The following is a 19,910-nucleotide window of genomic DNA, read 5'->3' as shown; positions in this document are numbered from 1 at the left end:
AGAGAGAGCACCAGGAGTGCAAAAGGGACAATCTTCCTGATCTCATTCTTGGCTGGTAATGACATCTTGCTTAAGGTAAACTAAAGTAAACACAAATGTTGCCAAAGGTTATATATTTATTTGTGGCTATGGGCTGGAACATGTTCAATACTTCAGAGTTTTTAAAAACAGTCACTGCTCCAGACAAGGGAGACATGAGGCCTTTTAGGAATGTCTTTAATTCTGTTGTTCTTTCTTACCTGAAACCTGAAAGATCAGCATAAGAAATGTTTTGATTGGGAGAAATTCAACTCAAATGGCATAGGACAACAGTGTGCAACTGAAGAACTTGACATCTGGATCTTTGAGAACCCAAAGTGTCAGGAAACGCCCACGTACAGCCCATAAAATCCGGTTTTCTAATGTGATCTCAGATTGTAAGTAGTGGAATAACAAGAGAGCAACTGACAAATGAACAATAAAGACCTGTACTAAGAGCAGCTGATTTCTGAAAAACAACTTCCCTCAAACAGTCTGAGCTTACAGAAGCTGCTCTTTGGAATGGGACAGTACAGACAATAAAAGATATGTTTCTTTTCAATAATTTCATTATGTCTGCACAAAAGTTTGATTTGTCTCAAAAAATGCTTGAAATCATCACAGGAAGAGCTGCATGACAGCAAGGAATAATTCTGTTACCCTCTGCTAGTATGGCAGATTTGCCTGGTTATATGCACTGTGCAGAAAGATGGAAACATTCAGCGAGAACACACATTGCCATCAGTGAGATGATTTTTCCTAGAGGACAGTGATTTTGGCAAGAAAGTTAAAGTCATCAGCCGATAACAGAAAACCTCTCCAAACTGTAACCATCATTACAGAGGCTCTTAAGTTACAATTTTGTTCTTATTTCAGCACAAATCAGGGATATTTAGTCATCTTTATTATTTATAACAAATTCATACTTGTAAAATTTTAGATTTAATGCTTTACAGACCAAGCATTTTAAAATCTAAACTATTCATAGAAAGTTCATTCAATATGATTTCTGTTGGAGAGAGATCCACAGCTTAAAATGCCAACCAAAGACAGATGTATTCAGTAAACCTACAGACACTTAGATACACTGTGAAAAAAGAATTAACCCAAATGATGTATGAAAAGTCATAAATAAATCAAAATATGCACACCCCATGAGCTCTGCAATTCCCTGTTGATGATGAGCCAGAATTGAAACCGTTCCAGGTTCCCTAACTCTGACAGTTTGGGTAAAAATAGTACAAAGATAAAACCACACCTGATTTTAGATGAAAAGACCAGTCATACACTTTTAAAATGAAGTATAGCTTAGTTTGGCTAACTGTACTTTGGGCCATGTACATAGCTTGACACAGTTGCCTGATCTGCTCTAAGTAAGTCTGTAAAAAGAACTAGTTAAAGACCTATAAACACGAAGCTAAATAATTCCTCAGAGTTATTTTATGATTAGTCAGGAATTATGGAAGTTAAAGACTTGTTTAGCCCCAGAAGCAGGTGGTTTTTGCTGCAGTTAGAAGTTTCCATAACAATAACAGGAGTGCCAATTAAAAGCCAATTAGTCACGGACGTTACTTTAAGGTCCAGTACTTTCCAACTCTCCACTCTTGATTTTCCCTCTCCGGAGCTGCCTATTATTCTCAGCACAAAGGCTTGAAAATGCATGTGGGCTGCTTGCCTGTCACCACGGAAACCTCGCCACACCGCACCGCGCACAGATGCTTCCCAGGCATCTTCCGAACTACTTTCCCCTCTGATCTTTGCCCTAAGCAAACGTGCTGTTTATTCATTCCTCTCATTTATGAAGACCTGTTAGATGTTGTATGAATACTGATGAGAAAAGAATTAAACCTATGGTTAAGAACGAGTGGAGATTCCACTTCTAAGAACCTACCGTGACAGTGAAAGCATGACGGTTGGCCTGTTTCATTATGCTCTTCTTTAAATCCCGAAGTCTCTGCCAGTTCAAAATTAAGAGTCTGGATTTGGCACTAAGTTTTGCTGAACAATAAAAATCTCCCAGACAGGAAAAAATGACCTAGTGGTTACAGGACATGATGAGAAATCAGGAGATCAGGGTGTTTCATTGCTCCACCACCAAAAAGCATCACTGTGCCTCCATTCATGCCTCCACCACCTCACTTTGGGATGATGAAACACTGGGCACTCCAGCAATGAGAACTGAGGAGCATGAAACAACCTTCTGTTCTGGTTGGTTTCCATCTGCTTTTAAGTCAAAACCAAAATTGTTAGAATCCAGCCAGAAATTTGCTGCCTTCTTGAAACATTCTCCAAAGTCAATGCGGGATCCTATTTCCATTGGAAATTGTTTTATATATTTACATATATATATATAAAACCTTTATTTCAATAGACAGCAAAGATTCACTACTATTGTACATTTACTCAGCTTACTCTTCTGTGCCCAATCTCAGATGAGAAGCTTCTTTGATCCAGCTCATATTTAGTTTCTACTTATAAAGGAATGGCAAGCTTCCCCTTCATGCGAGCAGTAACAGCAACTCCCCCCCCAAGGCATACCAAAACTACAAATTTCCAGTGTATTTATTTCCAACAGATCTTTGACATTAAGTATTGTAGCTCAGCAAACATAAAACCTCTTTGGTGTTGTGTGTGTGTATTTGCTTGCTTTTAAAAACATCCATATTTACTCATCTTGCTGCTTGCATTTTTCCTTCATTTTTATCTGGCACAGAAGAGCTCTGGAATTCCAGCTTGTCTGGCCATATGTTCCTTCATGCATGTTTAAAATACATCCCATTTCCAGATACCTTGAAATAATTGTACTTGCTATGTTCGGTTCTAGAAATCAAGGCTTAACCTGTGCCCTTTTTTTAGGGCATAACAAATTATGATTTCACTGTATTCCTGTTGGAGAAACCAAGGCACAATGTGATTAGATGCAAATGGCAGAGCCTGTGCCAGAACTAAGATCTTAGTTCTGGAGCATCTGGGTCTGAAAACTCTTGCTCAAAATTCCTTTATTTTTTTCCCTCTCTAGTTTCCCAGATGAATATCTCTAGAGAGGAATGATATGGCTGTCTTTAATCATATATTGAGTGGGAAGACCTCACAAAACACACTATCTGAATGACTCCTTTAATTTCCCCACAATAAAAGAGGGCTGATGACATCCTCTCAGGAAAACTACTATAGAATGAATAATCACAGTGTCTGCTTTGGACTTGATCAACTAATTTTAAGTTCCCTTATAAGAACTGCGGAGAGGTAAAAGCACTATTTAGGCCTGTTCTGAATCTTGTCCAAGTAGATACAGTCTATTTTAAATCCTGCCAGGGTGCACTGAATTTTATGGGAAGGACATAAAATTTTATTTTTTTCTTAAACTGAACTTCTCAATGTTCTTTGGACTGCAAGCTAAATTTAAAACAGGTTGCCAGGTGTAAGACATTAATACCACCATCAACAGATCAAATTAAACATTACAGCACTTACCCACTGTTAATAGAGAAGATTTTCACAATACTTGAGTATTCTTCTCAGTCTTTTTATGGGTTAAAACCTTAACCAACTTTGAAACTACAGTTAATATTCAATGAAATCTCAATATTGCTATATTTTGCAACCTAACTCTAGAAATCTCTAAAATCCATGCAGATGTAAATTACGCCATTGCTCAAGTTTAAAAGAACAATCCACCAAATACTGGGTAGTCAAAAACTGTAAACAATTCCTATTGAGTATCAGGACCCAACTAGTTTTCTTTAAAAGTGAAGAAAATTACTGCATTTCAGAAAAATAAAATGTGATATCCTTGTTAAAGGAAATACTACATTCCACAGTACCGTCCAAAACTCTGAAACACAGCAAAACTGTGCAGAAATCTCAGGAGCTTCCATTTCGAATGCCCAAGCTTGCTATGTAAATAGCTTTGTAGGCTACCTTATGATTCTGCCAGAATTAATGCAAGCTAAATGACTAGCCAGCTTCATTCTGGAGCTGCTATTTCCTTTGACTGAACAGGAAATCCAATTGTTGCTAAGTAATAGCACAAACTGTAAACAAAATACATCATTAATTTTCATGCAGTCAGCTCTATCTGAGGGAGTAAAGAGCAGTGATGATTTCTAAGCAAGGTTTGCCTCACTTTCTGTCCCTACAGATTTTTGAAATACTGACATTTAAAAAAAAAAAATAATGATCATATTCACTTAGTGCACATATACTTTCAGAAACACCAAGGAAACTAATGTTGGTGTGGTTCTTCAGGGACTGACAGCAGCTCTGTTAGATTAAACAAAAGCTCTTAGTGATACTTATCTCTAGCTTGGCACCAGCTCTTCTATTACTACATCTGAAGTCCTCTTTCTAGCAGTAGTTGAATTTACTGGCAGGAAGCATTTAGAAGATTTGTACAAAATGCTATTGTGCAACTTGTTTGAGTAGAATCAATTTCCTAAGTGTTTTAACTCTCATTTTATGTTGATGAATATTTTCTGAGTTAAGTGCAACAAATATTCAATATTCATCAATCCAAAACTAATCTTAGGAAGAGTTCAGAGGGAGATTAATTTGCTACAAAGCCCCTGAATTTCGTTTGCTTTCTTCTGCACGTAGATTCTTTGTGAACTACATAATGGCTCCTACAGGGAAAACAATATAATCATGCTATTATATGGTCTAAGTGGGAAAATATCCTGATGTAACTATTGAAAGTAAGCAAGAAAGTAAAGGAAAAATACTCAATATGAAGTACATTACATTACACAGCATACACATACAAAATCTTGTAGTGGACTGGATCCTGCTCATTTAGCTCCATACCTGAGAGGTTGCTTATTCCTTGCTCTGAAAATAGTTGATATAAATTTTACATATGGGGACTGATATTCCAATTTTCCATTTATCCAATGTGAGGGTTTTTCTAAATTACAAGTGTCTGATTTTATAAAACCTTCATAGCTCTAATTTCCCTAACATTTTGTGGAATAAAGTTACATATATACAGTGAAAAAAAGAATGCTAAAAATTAATTCACTGTTATATTATTATATCTCAGTTTCATTAAGTATTTTTTTTTACTGTTTTAAACGTAAATAGGAGCATCTGGATTCATTTCCTTTGTCTCCTATATTGCAAACTGTATTTTGTCTAAAATAGCAATACTGTCTTTCAGTATATTTATAAGAAAGCACAGGTAGGAAAGCCAGCCTGAACCAAACTAAATGTTCTGCAATGAGAAGAGAAAAATTCATGTGTACTTCACATGATGGTCATCTCACATTCCATTTCCATTCTTTCCAAAACAGGATTTTTTTTTTTTTTTTTAAGAAAATAAAATGAATCTATGTGAGTAGACTTGTTAGACTTTTCTTCATGTACAGTAAAAGTTTCCATTTTACTACACAGAATGTTCCTTAACTCTCTTAGATGCCTGGGTCGTCTTCTTGATTGGATAAAAACATTTAAAACTCAACTACATGAAAATACACTCTGGATTATTCCTCCAATACACGTTACTTCAAATTTCCTCACAAGTACTGCCCCAATGCTCTCCATTTAGGTAACTATCAATTCCTCAGTCTGAACAATCATTGTCCTTCACATTGAATTAAATTACTTTCTTTAAAAATAGTTTTGATTGACAAGTTTAAGGACTTGCATTCATCAGATTTTTTTAAATCCATAAATAATGCTACTTATCCCTAACATAGCTGATATCAAAGTATTTCGCAATCTTCTTTCTTTTTTTAATCTGAGTACCACATCTTGAATACTGTTTCCTTTAAGAAACAGAATACTACATTCCCCTCAAGAAAAAAAAAATACACAATTTCAAATGAGATTGTTAGTAATTCAGAAGCACAATGCTCACTGGTTTGCAGGTGCAAGACTCCAATCACATATTCTTTTTGACTTTCCAGTAAAAACAGTACTCAGGAGACTTAGACCTAAACCACCTAAAAGACATCTCCCTGATGTCTTTTGTTATAAATAACTGAGCAGAGAATTAGAAGACAGAAGTACTGAATACTAATCTTTATTTTTGAATTAACTACGTAGTCTCGGTAAAAGGTCTTGATTTGGTCTTGAAAACAAAGTAATTCTGAAACCTTGGTCTCACTGAAATAAACAGAGCCAAGTTTCCTATATCTCTCTGTGAACATAGACCACAAGCTTTATATTTTTACATCTGTAAAATAAGAGGTGTACTTTAATGTCTCATAAGGGCAGTATGAAAACCAGTAAGTCAATATGTGTGTGGCGTTTGAAACTGTGAAACACAACACCGCTGGCTATTAGTGCGGTCCTCTTCTTATGTCCTAGAATGTGACTAACATTCCAGTCTGCTTAATATTGTAAAGGGGCCACAAAAAGTCTTTAATACTGTTCTTTAGGCTAAACAGAAGCTTGGTTCAATGTTGAACCAGGCAAGTAGCCTGACATTTGTAAATCTGAACACCGCTCTTATGTGACAAGATGCAAGACTTGCTACCCTAGCTATAAATGTGTCCGTGTTAAAAATGAAGCACGCACTCCACCACTGACAGTTGAAAACAGAGAGACTCTGAGAGACATGGCCAGACTAGACTGTTTCTATATATGTTGTCCAGATGTCTTTGAGATGAACTAAAAGCTATAAGTAACATTTAGTTCTTATTACCTAACTCTAAGAAGAAAATCCATCTTCCTTTGATTCTCAGCAAAAACAACCAAAGGCAGTCCTTGGCAGTTTGATTTCACAGGCACTGAAGGTAAACGACCCTGTTCTTTTGTAGCGAGCCTGAACAATTTCTATTATATGCTACACCATGCATGTTCATTTTTTTTTCTTTCCTTTCAAATTTGCTACAAGTCCACTTTATTTTACCTTTCTTTTCCAGATCAGAAATTGTGAAATTTCAGCTTCCCTCAGGAAGCAGCCCAGAGCAGAAAGATGCAGCAGCTTCACCAGATGGAAGATACTGCTTATCTGTTGTGCAGCAAGATCGAAGGTCTCCCACTGGCGGAGCTGGGATTTCTGAGAACGGTAAAGTCTAGTATCCAAATACTTTATTTCCTCACTGATTTGTAAGATCCTCAGCAGAAAAATAATATAGACATTAGTCCACCAAAGCTGCTAATAAGTCTTAATACATCTTGAAACCCTAGATATAAATGAAAGATAAAAATCTCAGTTTTTTACTTCTCCCTCCCCACATAATTTTGTTTCATACAAGACTGAACATGTCACTTAGAGCTAAGATTTAGAACAACTGTTTTTTGTTGTTTTGTTTTATATTCACCATACCAAAACCTTTTTCCTGTCTTAAGAATACGAAGTTTTTGTTGTTGTCATTTTTTAAATAAAAACCTCATAAGTTCAGCTAAAGTCATTTCCAAAGAAACTATTTGCAGTTGATGTTCTGTACAATGACAATCTTTGGAAACATTCTGGCTGCTCCACAGCTCTGAAGAGATCCAACCTGCTTTGCGCATGTAACCTTAACCACTGCCATAGCACCACTCACTTGTGATTTCTCATGGGACTGCATGAGGCATTCTTTGAAATTCTCCTAAAGTCCCAGAGTTTGCCTAGACTAGCTCTAATTTAAAATGACCTAGACTACAATTTACTGGTACTAGAGCTTTCAAAGAGATGACAACTTTTGGTGGATCATTTAGCTGCTTTAACAATAGAAGCATCTTAGAAGCCAAACACCTTCTCTCCCTTTGGTTTTCTTGACCAGTAGAGAGCAGCTGCAAAGTATGTTCAGTAAGACTGGTTTACCTTCAATGAATTTTTGAGAGATCTCATTCAAAGGAGACAAAAACAGTTATCTGAAATTAACTGTAAGAAACAATACATCTTTACTACAGACTAGAGAACTGTATGTACCGACATAAAGTTAAATTTTGTGTATTTATTGAATGGATCTGGCAAGCAGCTGCTCAGGAACGGAAAAAAAAATAATGATATTCAAATATAGTTTACTTTGCAGCATGTTCTCCATTTGGTTAGACTTACAAAATTGAGCTACTTTCACAAATATGTTATTCAATCAAGCACTTTTGCCAGCTCAAAGACAGATCCCATGTCTAATCTACATTACCCATATTTCAAGTTCAAACAGCTTTTTAGCAAAAGTTATTCAAACACATTAACCATGGGGAGTTTTTTCAATCTTAAAATGTGAAGAAGTGTTCCATCAAATGCAAATAAAAAAGGATTAGTTACACAGAAAAGAAAAGAAACTGCAAATGAAACTGCAAGATTGAACAACTGCAAAACTGTGTGCACGTTTGGGGTAAACCTAGATAAGCTATATATACAAGCCTAGGTACAAATTTATTTATAAAATCTTTAGGTAAAATTTAATAAATATTAATTCCTTAGAGCAGAAGAGTCCTTGCGTCAATGGAATAATGTAAATTATTCTGCATTAGCCAGATGACCTCTTACTTGGCACATACAGTTTACACTAGACAGGTAAAACTAAGCACTAGATATCTCTGAGTCTAATATTACGGTTCTGTGTTAAAACCAGCATCCCTTCAAAGCACAGTAAGTGAATGAATCAGAGAGTATTAAAATCATATTCCTGAACTCTGAATGTCCATTTGGCTGGTTCAATGACTATACAAAAACCCTAACACAGTACAGGAGTTTCTTATTCCCGTTGAAAAGTGTATATTCAATTGTATACATGAAGAACAGTTGTGCTAATAATACATTGTTCCTTCATACTTAACCTTGCATTTAACTAAGTTAAATGAAAGTAAAGAAAACAGCTCTACGTTACCCGCAAGAAGGTGCTGAGATGTTCAGGACTCTTAAAATAAAATATAATAAAAAAAAAAAAAAGTATTTACCTTTGCTGAGGCTACCCTGCCCTAGATTCAAAGCCCCTTTCCACAGGTGGTGTTTCACTGGGGAGTTTAAAACCTCACCTCGTGCTTTCTGGGTCTCACTGGTTTGAATCACCACAGCTGCAGCGCATCAGGGTGGCTGTTTGGGTGCTGAGTGGCTGTTGATTTCTCAAGCAGATGACCAGCTGTTCCGCTCTGTGGAGGGCCAGGCTGCCTCTGATGAAGAGGAGGAGAAGTGGGCAGGAGACCAGCAATCCCAGGTGGCCCAGGTGAAGAAAATACTGGCCAAGCTCCCTTGCTGTGGCAGCGGGTATGTTTCTGAGATGAATGCTACCTGAGCCCTTTGAGAATATTTCCTCATGACCTGAGGGCACCATGGCTTCTGTGTAATATAAGCCATAATTCTACCTGGCAACATCAGCAGGCCCAACCTTTACAGCAGGTGGGAAGCAATGGCTTAAATACCCCCACTTAATCCTAATCAGCATCAGCTGGGACACCAAATTATTATCTGTGCTCACAAAAGTTTGGTGGGAAAGCAGGTTTTGTTTTATTTTTTAATATAAACATTATGAGTGATAGGAATTTTTTTTTTCTTTGCATATATACATAGATGTGATGAAAAACTGCAGAAGAAGTTGATGTCATACTTGGAGATCACTGATGCTGATGGCTCTGAAACTGCCCCTGCAGAGCTGGAGGAGAGAATCACACAGCTAACCGAGCAGCTGGAGCTTAAGGGACATGAAGTGAAAAAACTGGAAACAAACATGGAAGAGGTAACAGGTGCCAAGCATAGTGTGAAGGAGTTATTTATGCAGCTTGAAGTGGCTACAGCTACATCCATATGCATTTATCTTTGTTCTGGCCTTCCCATTTTCTGTTGCTGGTGTTTCTCACTGTGCCATGAATTTGTTAGCAAAACCATGTAACGCTTTCCTGTAACACCTGCATTGCCAGCGTGGCTCCTGCCTGGACCCTCGTTTATTTGGAGGATGAGATGTGCACCAGCTGCAGTCAAACCCAGGCCCTTGAAACACCACCCTTTATTTCAATGGCTTAGGGCATTCACTGATGCCATGTTTGTGATTGGAACCATTGCAGACCAAAGAGCTGCCATGCATGTTAACTCTTGTTGTTACACGTAACTTTGGTTCCTCAGCTCTGGATGGCATGCTCCTCCTGTCCTAAGACCTCCAGCCCCTGCGAGAACACAACTCTTTGAGAAATCCCTCCAGTTGCTCACCATTTTGCAGTCCTTAAGAGGAAATCATCCAGTTTACTTTGGTTGGTTCTCAGGATTAAACCAAGGTATTTTTAATGAAAAAAGTAGTTCTCAGGTTTAGCAGCATGCTTATCTTTGCTTCAGCAGGGGTTAAAACTACAGTAGTTAAAAGTCTCAGTGCAGTATCCTAGTAGTCTTGTGTGATATTACTATTTAAATACTGCAAACGTCATCCATTGATGGCCCTAGATCTAAATGCTACCAGTCTTTCTACGAAACAAAATAAGACAGAGAGCCAACTCACTGCAACGTGAATTTAAAATCAGAAGCATGAATCCTTTTGAGCCTGGTAGAAATTTATTCTTATCCTCCCTTACTTCTATTTACCCAGTATTTATATTGCATGTGCAGCTTTTGGTATTTATTGTTGCTGCAAAACAGGCAGACAAGTAGCAAGTGATTCCTTTCAAAAAGGTGACTGTTCTCGTAATCAACACCAAACAAATTGAAAGATTGAGAAATTCACTCTCTTTCTCTAACTTGTAAATAAGTCTATTGGTTTAATAAACCACCAAGAATACTTTCTCTGATGACCTGACAAATGTACTTTATACGTTACCCTTTATACTTCTGTCTGGACTTGCACAGTGCTGAAAGATGAGACATAACAACAAAGCTAACAAGTAACAAACCCAGCAGGCAAGTGAAAAGCAACACTCTCAAATACTGATTTACTAATTGTTTTCATCTAAGACTGTAAAACCAGGGGTTAAAACAGCTGTGAAATTTTTCATGTCTTGAAAGTTCTGCTTTCCAACAACTGAACATTTAAAAATACTTTCTACTGAAGAGAGGAGGAGATGGATGTCAGGACTTGGGGATAATAGATGGAGAAAACATGAGCAAATTCTGAAAACAAAGCAAGATGCTGCCAAGTGTAGTGTTGCAAAGAAATGACAATCATTTTCTATAAAAGCTCACATACAAACTCTCAGCTTAATTAAAGGCAACTAGTTCATGACCTGTCATACAGGGTCAAATGAAAAGTTCATCCTAATATCACGTGCTTGATGAAAACAAGCAGCAGTTACTTAGAGAAAAGGAATGAGAAACAGTCCAGAGAACTTTCCTCTTGGTGTTACTCACCTGGTTTCCAATAAAAGATGGGTAGATACATCTTGAACTGGACATTGCATAGACAGTATCATCTTTAATGACCAGCACTGGAGCTATTTAACATGGGTTTAACATGAGTTTCCTATTTCTTTAGTTAGCAATGCTTTAGGTATCTCAGGGCCAGAACTCCCACAAACTGGTTACAAAGGAACAGGTTTTGAGGATTTGCTTTTGTTTGCTTTAAATCTGTTGCCTGATCATCCACTGCCACTTAGTTCTTTCGCTTGGGACAAAACTTTACAGGCTCTTACTCCAGAAATAGTGCCTCACTTATAGTCACTCTGCTTCAGCTCTCTTGGTATAGAAACGATTACTTCTGTTATTCTGTTTTATTCTTCAATGTACTTTTCAAGCTCTGTTACTCTTTTTGAATGAGAAGAGCTGAAAATGTACTTAGAATTCAAAGTAAGCTCATCATGATGTAATTATAATTTCTGTTTTGTCCCCAGTTCCTTTTCTAGTAGAGTCTAGCAAGTATCATTTTGATCTCTGCTGACCATGGAGCTATTTCCAGGAGATTACAGCTCTCCTAGATCTGATCTCCTTGCTGAGTTGCAGTCATAATCACTGCATACATATGACATTGTATCCCAATGTCATATGTCCCAATGTTCCAACATACCTTATTTTGCATTAGCAACACTGAATTTCATCTGTTCTATTATTGCCCAGTTATTCAGTATTGTGCAATCCAGCTGTAATTCTTCACAGGCAGGTCTAATTTTGATTACCCCCCAAAAATTGTATTGACAGCAAACTTAAACATTTTGACATTCACCCTTTCTAAAAATCATTTCTGAAAATGACTAGGTCTTAATCCAGGATTATCTCCCTTCCCTGTGAAAGCTCACCCTTCAGTCCTGTCTGTCTGTCTATCGATCACGCTGTGCTCTGCCCCCCTCTTTTAACCAGCTGTGGGTCCAGGATCTGCAGGATCTGCACTACTGTCCTGTGGCAGTTACACTTTTTGAGTCTTTGGCCATGCATCTTTGAAAAGCTTTATGCACATTCAAAATACATTCTGTCAGCTGAATTAACATTATCCATACATGTTCATAGATGCTCTCAAAGAAATTGAATAGTTTCTTCACTAAGTTCGTCCATGTATTCACCAAGTCTCTTCTCCATTACAATTTCTATCAATTTGCCTGACAACATTACTGGAACTCCTCAGGTGATTTGCTGTTCCTCAAATCATCTCTGCAGCATCTGTTACAAACTGGTGCTACATTTGCCACCCTCTGTTCCTCTGAGGGTGAATTGATTTAAAAGACAATTTGCGCGGCACAGTTCAGCACTTAATGCCGGAGTCCTGATACTGTTTTCTTCCTGTTCTGAAAAAGTTTCTCAGGTTCACTGCTTGTAAACAAGACTCTAAAATGAGCTCCTCCTTCACTTCTTTAGAAAACACAATAGAGTGTTTTTCCCTTACATCCTTAAGGGACTTTTATACTAATTATTTTGATACTAATTATTCATTGTTCTAGATGTTTTTGTGCACTTTACTCCAGAGCCCAGATTTTTCCCGTGGCATCCTCCTCTGTTATAAAAGAGCCGCCTATTAGCAACTGGCTTACTCTCAAAACTGGTATGTAGCAAGGCAGTATTTCCATTTCACAGACACATTTCACAGATCCCAGATCAGGCTATGCTGAGGGATTGGGCAGAGCTAAGAACATAATCCACTCCTCTGAGCCCTGTGGCCTAACTACTGACCATCCCTCCTCATTATCCATGTTTTAAAAATAGGTTGTGCTTAACTATCGTCATTATCTTATTTGCAAATGTTAAGGTACAAACAGGTGCTAGATGTAACCTATCTCAGGAAATCCATCCGGGAGAATGCTTTAATGCTACACTGAGACACTGCCTTAAAGCACAATCAGATGAGAAGAAAAAAAGAAAGAAAGAAAGAAAAATCTTCCATATTCATACATATAAATTTATGTAAATATAAAGGTATCCAGAAGCTAGCATCCTTCCATATGACAGTGACTATTATAGTACAGCTGCTATGGGAAGCTGTTTGCTACTAGCCATAGCCTAGGAAATACAAACAAAAAGGGATTTGTAGGAGTCAAATTTGTAGCAGTCAAAATGAAGAGGAAAAGAGGCAGCAGCAGCAACAAATGCTACAGCCAGATACCACCAGGGGTGCTCTCAGCTAAGCATATTGCCTGTGCTCTTCATAAAAACTGAGCAGCTGGTCATGACAGCAGACAACGATGGGGAACTCAAGTGGCACGCACACTGAAGAGAAAAGTTAGTACCTCTATTCACGCGTGTGTAGAAGACCCGCTGCTCAGCCTGCAGCCTTTCAGGAGCATCCAGCAGAGGACAGAGGAGGCTCTGTGCAGCTTTGCGATTCCGGTGGCTCTGCCAACATGACTGAAGCAGCAGCTAAAAGCAGCAGCTGTGTGACATTGTGGGCACAGGGGCCTGACAGGGTGCACAACCAGGATAGGTGGGCACCAGTTATGAATTTCCGTGAGCATCTCTCTAACTGCATGTTGGGAAAGTCCATTTTAGACATAAAAATAATGACCTTTTTTCCTCTGTGTTATTTGGTCTGACACTGCTTTAGCTGTACAGGGGAGCAGAAGTACTGCCTGTGTTTCGTACATCTCTCTGGCAGGTGGTATTTACGATGCAGAGGCATTCTGCAGTATAATAGAGGCGACCGCATGGTTAATTCTCTGCAGACCTCACGCAGCCTCTGGAGCATTTGTTTGCCTCAGCTGGACTGCTGCCACGGTGGTGGTAACAAAGGTGGCTCCACATAGAGGAAAATGTTACCTTATCCATCTAAAAGGAGTGTTCAGGCAGGGGTGCTGAAATCACTGGCAGATGGAGCAGATTTAGTGGTCCAAGCTTCTGTAGCTGTTGTACAGCTCAGAGGAGCCAGAAAGCCTCACAGAGCAAAGCTCAAGGAGAGTTAATGTAATGATAATTTCGATATGGTGGGGGAATTAATACATACTTTTAGCTCTGTCAGAAACTAAAACAACCTTCTAGAAGGCTTAATGTGGATCAAGGTTTATTTTCTTTTTCCACTCTGATGACTTTTTTGTTTTAAGGAACTGAAACTCCTTCCCATATATTAAAAATCCATTAGGATACAAATTTCCAAAAATAAAATCTATTAAATACCGCATATACTAAGGACTGCAGTTCTCTAGTTCAGCTCTCTCTGTAGTTATTCCTAAAATTGCAATAAAGATAAAAGAAAACAACAAAAAGGGCCTAACAGAGCCAGTGAAATTGTCATCTACCAGACATAATTTTGGTTTTCAGTGTAATACAAATAAATATATTTACATTCTATTTGCAACAAGAAATTGCAAAAAAGGTCAACATTTCAGAATGCTGGGCACAGAATGAGAAATGAAGTTTATTAATAAAATCAAATCTGTCGGTGCTCACGAAGATCCAAAATTTATTTTTATATATATATATATGTGATATATTTTCCAGAGGATGCTTTTCATGTTCTTTTTAGCTACGTAGTCATGCATCAGCAACAGACCTGGGTCTGTGACAAGCAAAGACACTTTTGCAAATGGTGTGGCTGCTTTCTAATACAGCATGTCACTTAAGCGTAGTATGGAAACAAAAGCAACATTTCACATCTTTAACATTCTTCCACTGGTAGGTCTAAGAAAACCAGTAGGTCAGTTCAGCCTCGGAAGTATGAGGAGATCACTCCTGCCTAGAATTTCTGTAGTCTTCAAGTCTTGTTGAATCTGGGCCTTTTTGTGCTTAGCTGCAAACCAGTGTTTCACCAAGCCAGCAGGCCAGTATTTGGCAGAACCAGAATCTTACAGATCATTCTGTAAAACTTGAAAACAAAACAAAAACAAAACAAACAAACAAACAAACACCTTAGAAGAAATTAGCTAATTACCTTCTTGTTTCAGTGAATACATGGATGATTGATATGTAGAGCTGCAAAATAAAAATATGATAACATTGCTGAGGACACACAAATCAGTTATGTTCCATAGAGGAATATAGGAATGCAATGGGTTAGTAAAGTAGATAGGGCTGCTAGTACTTAGCATTTCTGAACCATCTGCTCGTATCCAGTGTTGAATGAACTGCCATTATGTGCGAGCATGAAGCATGCACTTCCTGGCAACTATTGATTCTTTGCTTTATATAGTACATTAAAGAAATGTACTTTTCAAGATAATCTTCTGGAGGGAACTGACATTTACCAGATAGAGAGGAAAACTTAGCTTTGCAATTGTTCAGCAAGAAAGTGAAAAGCTCCAGTGCTCTTAATGCCCTGTGTCATTATCCAGATGAAAGGCCCATTGCTAACTGAACTGCAGCAAAAGGTGGAGGAGACCGAAATGCTGAAGATGGAGCTACAGATGTTGGAGACTGAGAGAGTTAGGCTGTCGCTGGTGGAAGAAAAGCTCATGGATGTTTTGCAGCTTCTTCAACAGCTTCGAGACTTGGTATGACAAAACAGTGACTTAGAACTGTTTTTGATTTTGTCCTTTCCAAACCCAAAATGATGTTTATACATTCATTCAGTGCAAAGTCCTTTACACCAAGAAACATTTTTACGTGTGTTTGCCCTTGGAACTGCCCAGCAATTGCAGAAAACTTTCAAATCCCTACGGATAACTTTTCAAAAGAAGCCTAGAGATCTCCTTGGATCTAGATCTTGAAGCTCTCATTATCTTCTAAATAAAAAGTTGGAGGAATCAAGGAAAATGAAAGTGCTAGTGATCAGAAAGATTTGAGAAGATTATTTTTCCTTCTTGAAGACACTTTTTGCTGTCAAATTGTACTCAAATTGTAAATTGATTTTATGTCAATTTACCAAATTTTAGATGTAGCCAGAGTTCTTCATGTGTTGTTTCACATCATAGTTTGTATGCTCACGTCATAATATAGAATTAGGCAGAAAACAGCTGCCCAGGCTGGAATTGGGCTAAAATTTAGAGTTAATGCTGCAGTCGCTTATTTCAGTAATATGATAAACACTCACACATTTTAAGGTAATAATTTTCAAGTTGGAGATGTAGAAAACTATGGAGCGCACCTCCCATCACAGGCAGTACCAGGAGGGCTGGCATGACCACGTTACCAGGACGTGGAGCTGAGTCTCAGGCCCTGCCTTTTGTACAGCGCCTGCACGTCAGCAGCAGCTGCCGGAGGCATCCTGCCGTTGCAAGGCACTGCCTCCCAGTACCTGCCGAGGTCAAAGCCTCAGGCTGAACCCACAGTCAGTGTTTTGCAGATGGATAAGAGTCCGGCTTGTCCATGTACAAACAGAAAGAGGGGTGCAACAAAATAATAATGATAAAAAAGCTGGGAACCTTTAACGGCATCCTGCAGTAGCATTGAGTCAGTATTAAAAGGAAAATACCCTTCCTATAGGGGAATATACCCTAAATAAGGTATTTTTCTGTGAGAAGCTTCTTACCCAATTAATAATCCAAACATGGATTTACAAGAGCTGATACAATAACATCCCAGAAGTACACAGCCAGTATAGCAGTCCTTTAGAAAACAAGGTTAAATCTCCTGCTTGGGGACTGATAATGGAACAGGGTGGCCAAAAGACAGGCTAATTGGGTAATCTGCAGGACGTGTTGGACGCTGGGAGCCAGGCTGTACTGCTGGGAGCTAATTTCTCTGGTAATGACTCAGGATTCTCCTCAATTTTCAGCTAAGCTTTGCCTAATCTGTGTGAGATGAGAATGCTTCCTCAGATGATCACTTTGCTCTGTTTGAAGTACGCTCATGTTCCGCTGATGACTCTAGGGAACAAGTGCAATATCTCATAATTTGGTAACTTGTTTTAGCACTTGATGCGGAAATTCTACTTTCATATTGGAAGTCTGACATATGCATCAATAATGATGCAGTGCAGGATTAAGCTAGTAAAGACTCTGACTGGCAGCAAGTGCAATAAACTTTTGTGTCAAGATTTCAACATGTCATTCACTGGTCAGTCATACTATCGCACGTCATCTCTGCTCAGGAGACAGTCCATCACCCAAAGTGCCGTATCTCCGTGATAATAGCACTTAATGCTAACCATTGCTGAAAACATGCCACGGAACGCTGCCAGCCTCCATAGCACAAATACAAGCGGCGATGCTGTCAGCGAACAAGGTAATTCCCAGCATTCCCAGAAGAGTTTAGCAAGGATCCCCTAAGTCCCTAATGGGATATACTTCAGGCAAGAGAAAGCTTATTCAACCGTAACTGTGGTTTTAAGTGTCATTTCGCCAGCATATTCACCTTCATGTTATAAATACCCCAAGTATGTAATTTGCAACAGAATCTACCGCAAAGCAATGGCTGTCCAAAGGCAAAAGCACTTTGGCAGGACTATGAAAGCCTCACAAGGCGTTGCAGAGGTCATGTGTAAACCCAGCCCGCCACAAACTGCTTTCCACTGTGCCCCCACAGGGGCGGGCGAGCAGAAGGTGGACGAGTGGCATCAGTGAGCAAGGCAGCGCTGCTGAGCTGCTGGCAGGTGCCTCGGCTGCTTCCAAACAGCTTCCACCCATTTTCCCTTCTGGAAGTTTTAACCAGAACAACCTCTCCCTACAGATAGAGAGCCTCTAAGTGCTAATTAAACTGATTGCAAGACCATCTCCCAGAAAGCATGCATTAGTGTCTAGACAGCAAATTAAGAGTGTTTGTTTTCCAGAGGCGTTATGTAACATCCCCACAGATTTCTAATATAAAACTACCACTGAAACAGACCGTCCAAATCCTAAGTAGTTTTACAGTCCTCTCTGGCTAGTATTTATTACATCGCAATATATAGCTAAGAGTGGGCCTGCCACATGATATATACAATCTCTTCTAATTTGTCTGCACCTAAAATGGAACCGAATGGACCCCAGATGGGTCTGAGAAGCCCCCTCCTGAGTTAACACCACAAAATGTGTCCATTTATCTTTCGGCACAGGCTTAGCAGAGGCCTGAACAAGCTTTCATCATGCTTGCCCTACTTACGCTTCTTGCCATCTAGATTTGTTTAGGCACAAGATTTGGAAAACTCTGTATTTTCCACTGAATAACTACAGGTTCTCTTGTTACAGACATATTGAGCAACTGGGACCCTCTACAAGCTGCTGTTATTTGAGCAGTATCTAAGTTAAATGATTGAAAATAAAGCCGTATCAGCCAATATCAGGTCTTGCGTTACCAGGATTCAGTTTTGTTTTCTTTCAGTTTTCAAATGCATCTACATTGTGCATAGATATTTTTTTGCATACATTTAAACCGGTGAAGAACATACCTGTGCCATAATATTGTTTTATTTTTTGAAGAACATATCTAAACGAGCCTTGGGGAAAATCCTGCTGAACACTTTGGAATCCTGCCGTGACCCCCAGCACGGTAAGAAAGTAAATCATATGTGAAGACCAAGAATCATGAAAAGCTAAAGGGAAAAAGACTAGATAGTGAACAAACAAGTAGGAAAAAATATTTCAAATACTGGGGGACAGGATGGGGAGAAAGAAGTACTATACAACAAAATTACCAATAGGAAGTGATGCTTTCTAGCCTGCGACACTTCAAAAATAAAAACATCCAGGGCTTCTTTAGCTATATTTTAATTAGAATTTGGCTTTAGGGGGACAATTCAGTATCCTGCTTTTTTCTGTAGGGCTTCATTGATACAAAAACACGCTACTGAGTATGCAAGCCACCTATTTATCAGGTTACTGTCCTGGTTATGTTGTATTCCTCTTCTGCAACACAAACAAGGTATACAAAAATATTTCTGTAAAGAAACGGGTTCAACCTTGCGCTCTTCTAATAATAACCTTTCACGTTCCCCTTATGAAAATTAAACTTGCAATCTCGTCTCCCTTGACAATGGTCCAGTGTGCCAGAGCTGCCTCTGTAGGAACCAAACAGGGATCACAGCCTGGAGGTTTAGATTTGATTACTTTGTTCCTATTAGCAGAGCATTTGTACTTACCTTCAAGAAATGAACATCCTGTACCAGGCCAAGAACATGGCTTGTAGGTGCTTTTAATAGCAGACCACATTCAAATACAAGATTATAGAAGAGTAGATGTGGCCTGAGGGTTTGAGTTTGGAGAATATTATTAACAGTGATTTAGAAAGAATAACATTCAAACCATTTTGTTTTTTCCTGTTCCAAAGCCTTGTTGTTGTTAGCGTGCAGAAATTGAGGGCACAAGCAGCCCAAAGCTACACTGTGCTGTTCCAGCATGGCTGCAAAGCAAGGGAAAAGAAGGCAAAGAAAGACCTTTATTGGCTCCAAGACACCAGCACAGAGAGAAACTATACCTGACCTACGGGTCAGATACTTTCTTGTCAAGCACAATAGAAAAGGAGCATGTTAGAATACACATGACACATTGCCAGACAGTGCTAGTACTTATACTGTGGGGAACAGTGACTCCAAGTGATGCTGCTGAAACAAATTACCTCCTGCTGTAACCGCAACACATCTCAGCTTCCTAAAACAACACCAAGGAGTTAAATAGTGAAGTAGCTTTGTAAACTGCCTGACCACTCTGCATCACCATTGCCATAAAGTGTTCATCTTCTCTGCTTTCAATTTGCTGGCTGTGCACTTGATGTGACGTAAGCAGCTTTCTTAAGTCTTTGTAATCAAACATTTTCTTCCTGTTTGACAAAACTAAGC

General features: G+C 38.7%; 2 protein-coding genes and 1 long non-coding RNA gene across 5 annotated transcripts in view; 1 reads left to right on the top strand and 2 right to left on the bottom strand.

Moving 5' to 3' along the window:
* Positions 1–8,945, bottom strand: part of CFAP92 (cilia and flagella associated protein 92 (putative)) — a 97,173-nt gene extending 88,228 nt beyond the window's left edge. The window contains exon 1 of the mRNA XM_067002851.1: positions 8,851–8,945. The gene's annotated coding sequence lies outside the window, so the exon portion shown is untranslated. The remainder of the gene's footprint in view (positions 1–8,850) is intronic.
* EFCC1 (EF-hand and coiled-coil domain containing 1) overlaps positions 1–19,910 on the top strand; it is a 55,046-nt gene that overhangs the window by 32,430 nt on the left and 2,706 nt on the right. The window contains exons 3-7 of one of the 3 annotated variants that reach the window (XM_067002864.1): positions 6,882–7,027; positions 9,025–9,157; positions 9,461–9,626; positions 15,553–15,711; positions 18,556–18,625. In XM_067002864.1, coding sequence (XP_066858965.1) covers positions 6,882–7,027; positions 9,025–9,157; positions 9,461–9,626; positions 15,553–15,711; positions 18,556–18,625 — 674 coding nt within the window. Of the gene's footprint in view, positions 1–6,881; positions 7,028–9,021; positions 9,158–9,460; positions 9,627–15,552; positions 15,712–18,555; positions 18,626–19,910 lie in introns of all 3 variants that reach the window. The other 2 variants (XM_048046178.2, XM_067002865.1) reach the window with 2 other exon arrangements.
* Positions 19,267–19,910, bottom strand: part of LOC106040055 (uncharacterized) — a 68,283-nt gene continuing 67,639 nt past the window's right edge. Inside the window, exon 5 of the long non-coding RNA XR_010833843.1 lies at positions 19,267–19,904. This is a non-coding gene — a long non-coding RNA (uncharacterized lncRNA). The remainder of the gene's footprint in view (positions 19,905–19,910) is intronic.

The sequence above is a fragment of the Anser cygnoides genome, chromosome 10, assembly GCF_040182565.1.
Source record: "Anser cygnoides isolate HZ-2024a breed goose chromosome 10, Taihu_goose_T2T_genome, whole genome shotgun sequence".
In the NCBI taxonomy this organism is placed as follows: domain Eukaryota; kingdom Metazoa; phylum Chordata; class Aves; order Anseriformes; family Anatidae; genus Anser; species Anser cygnoides.
The sequence above is the reverse complement of the archived record's forward strand: the minus strand, read 5'-3'. Positions and strand labels throughout refer to the sequence as shown.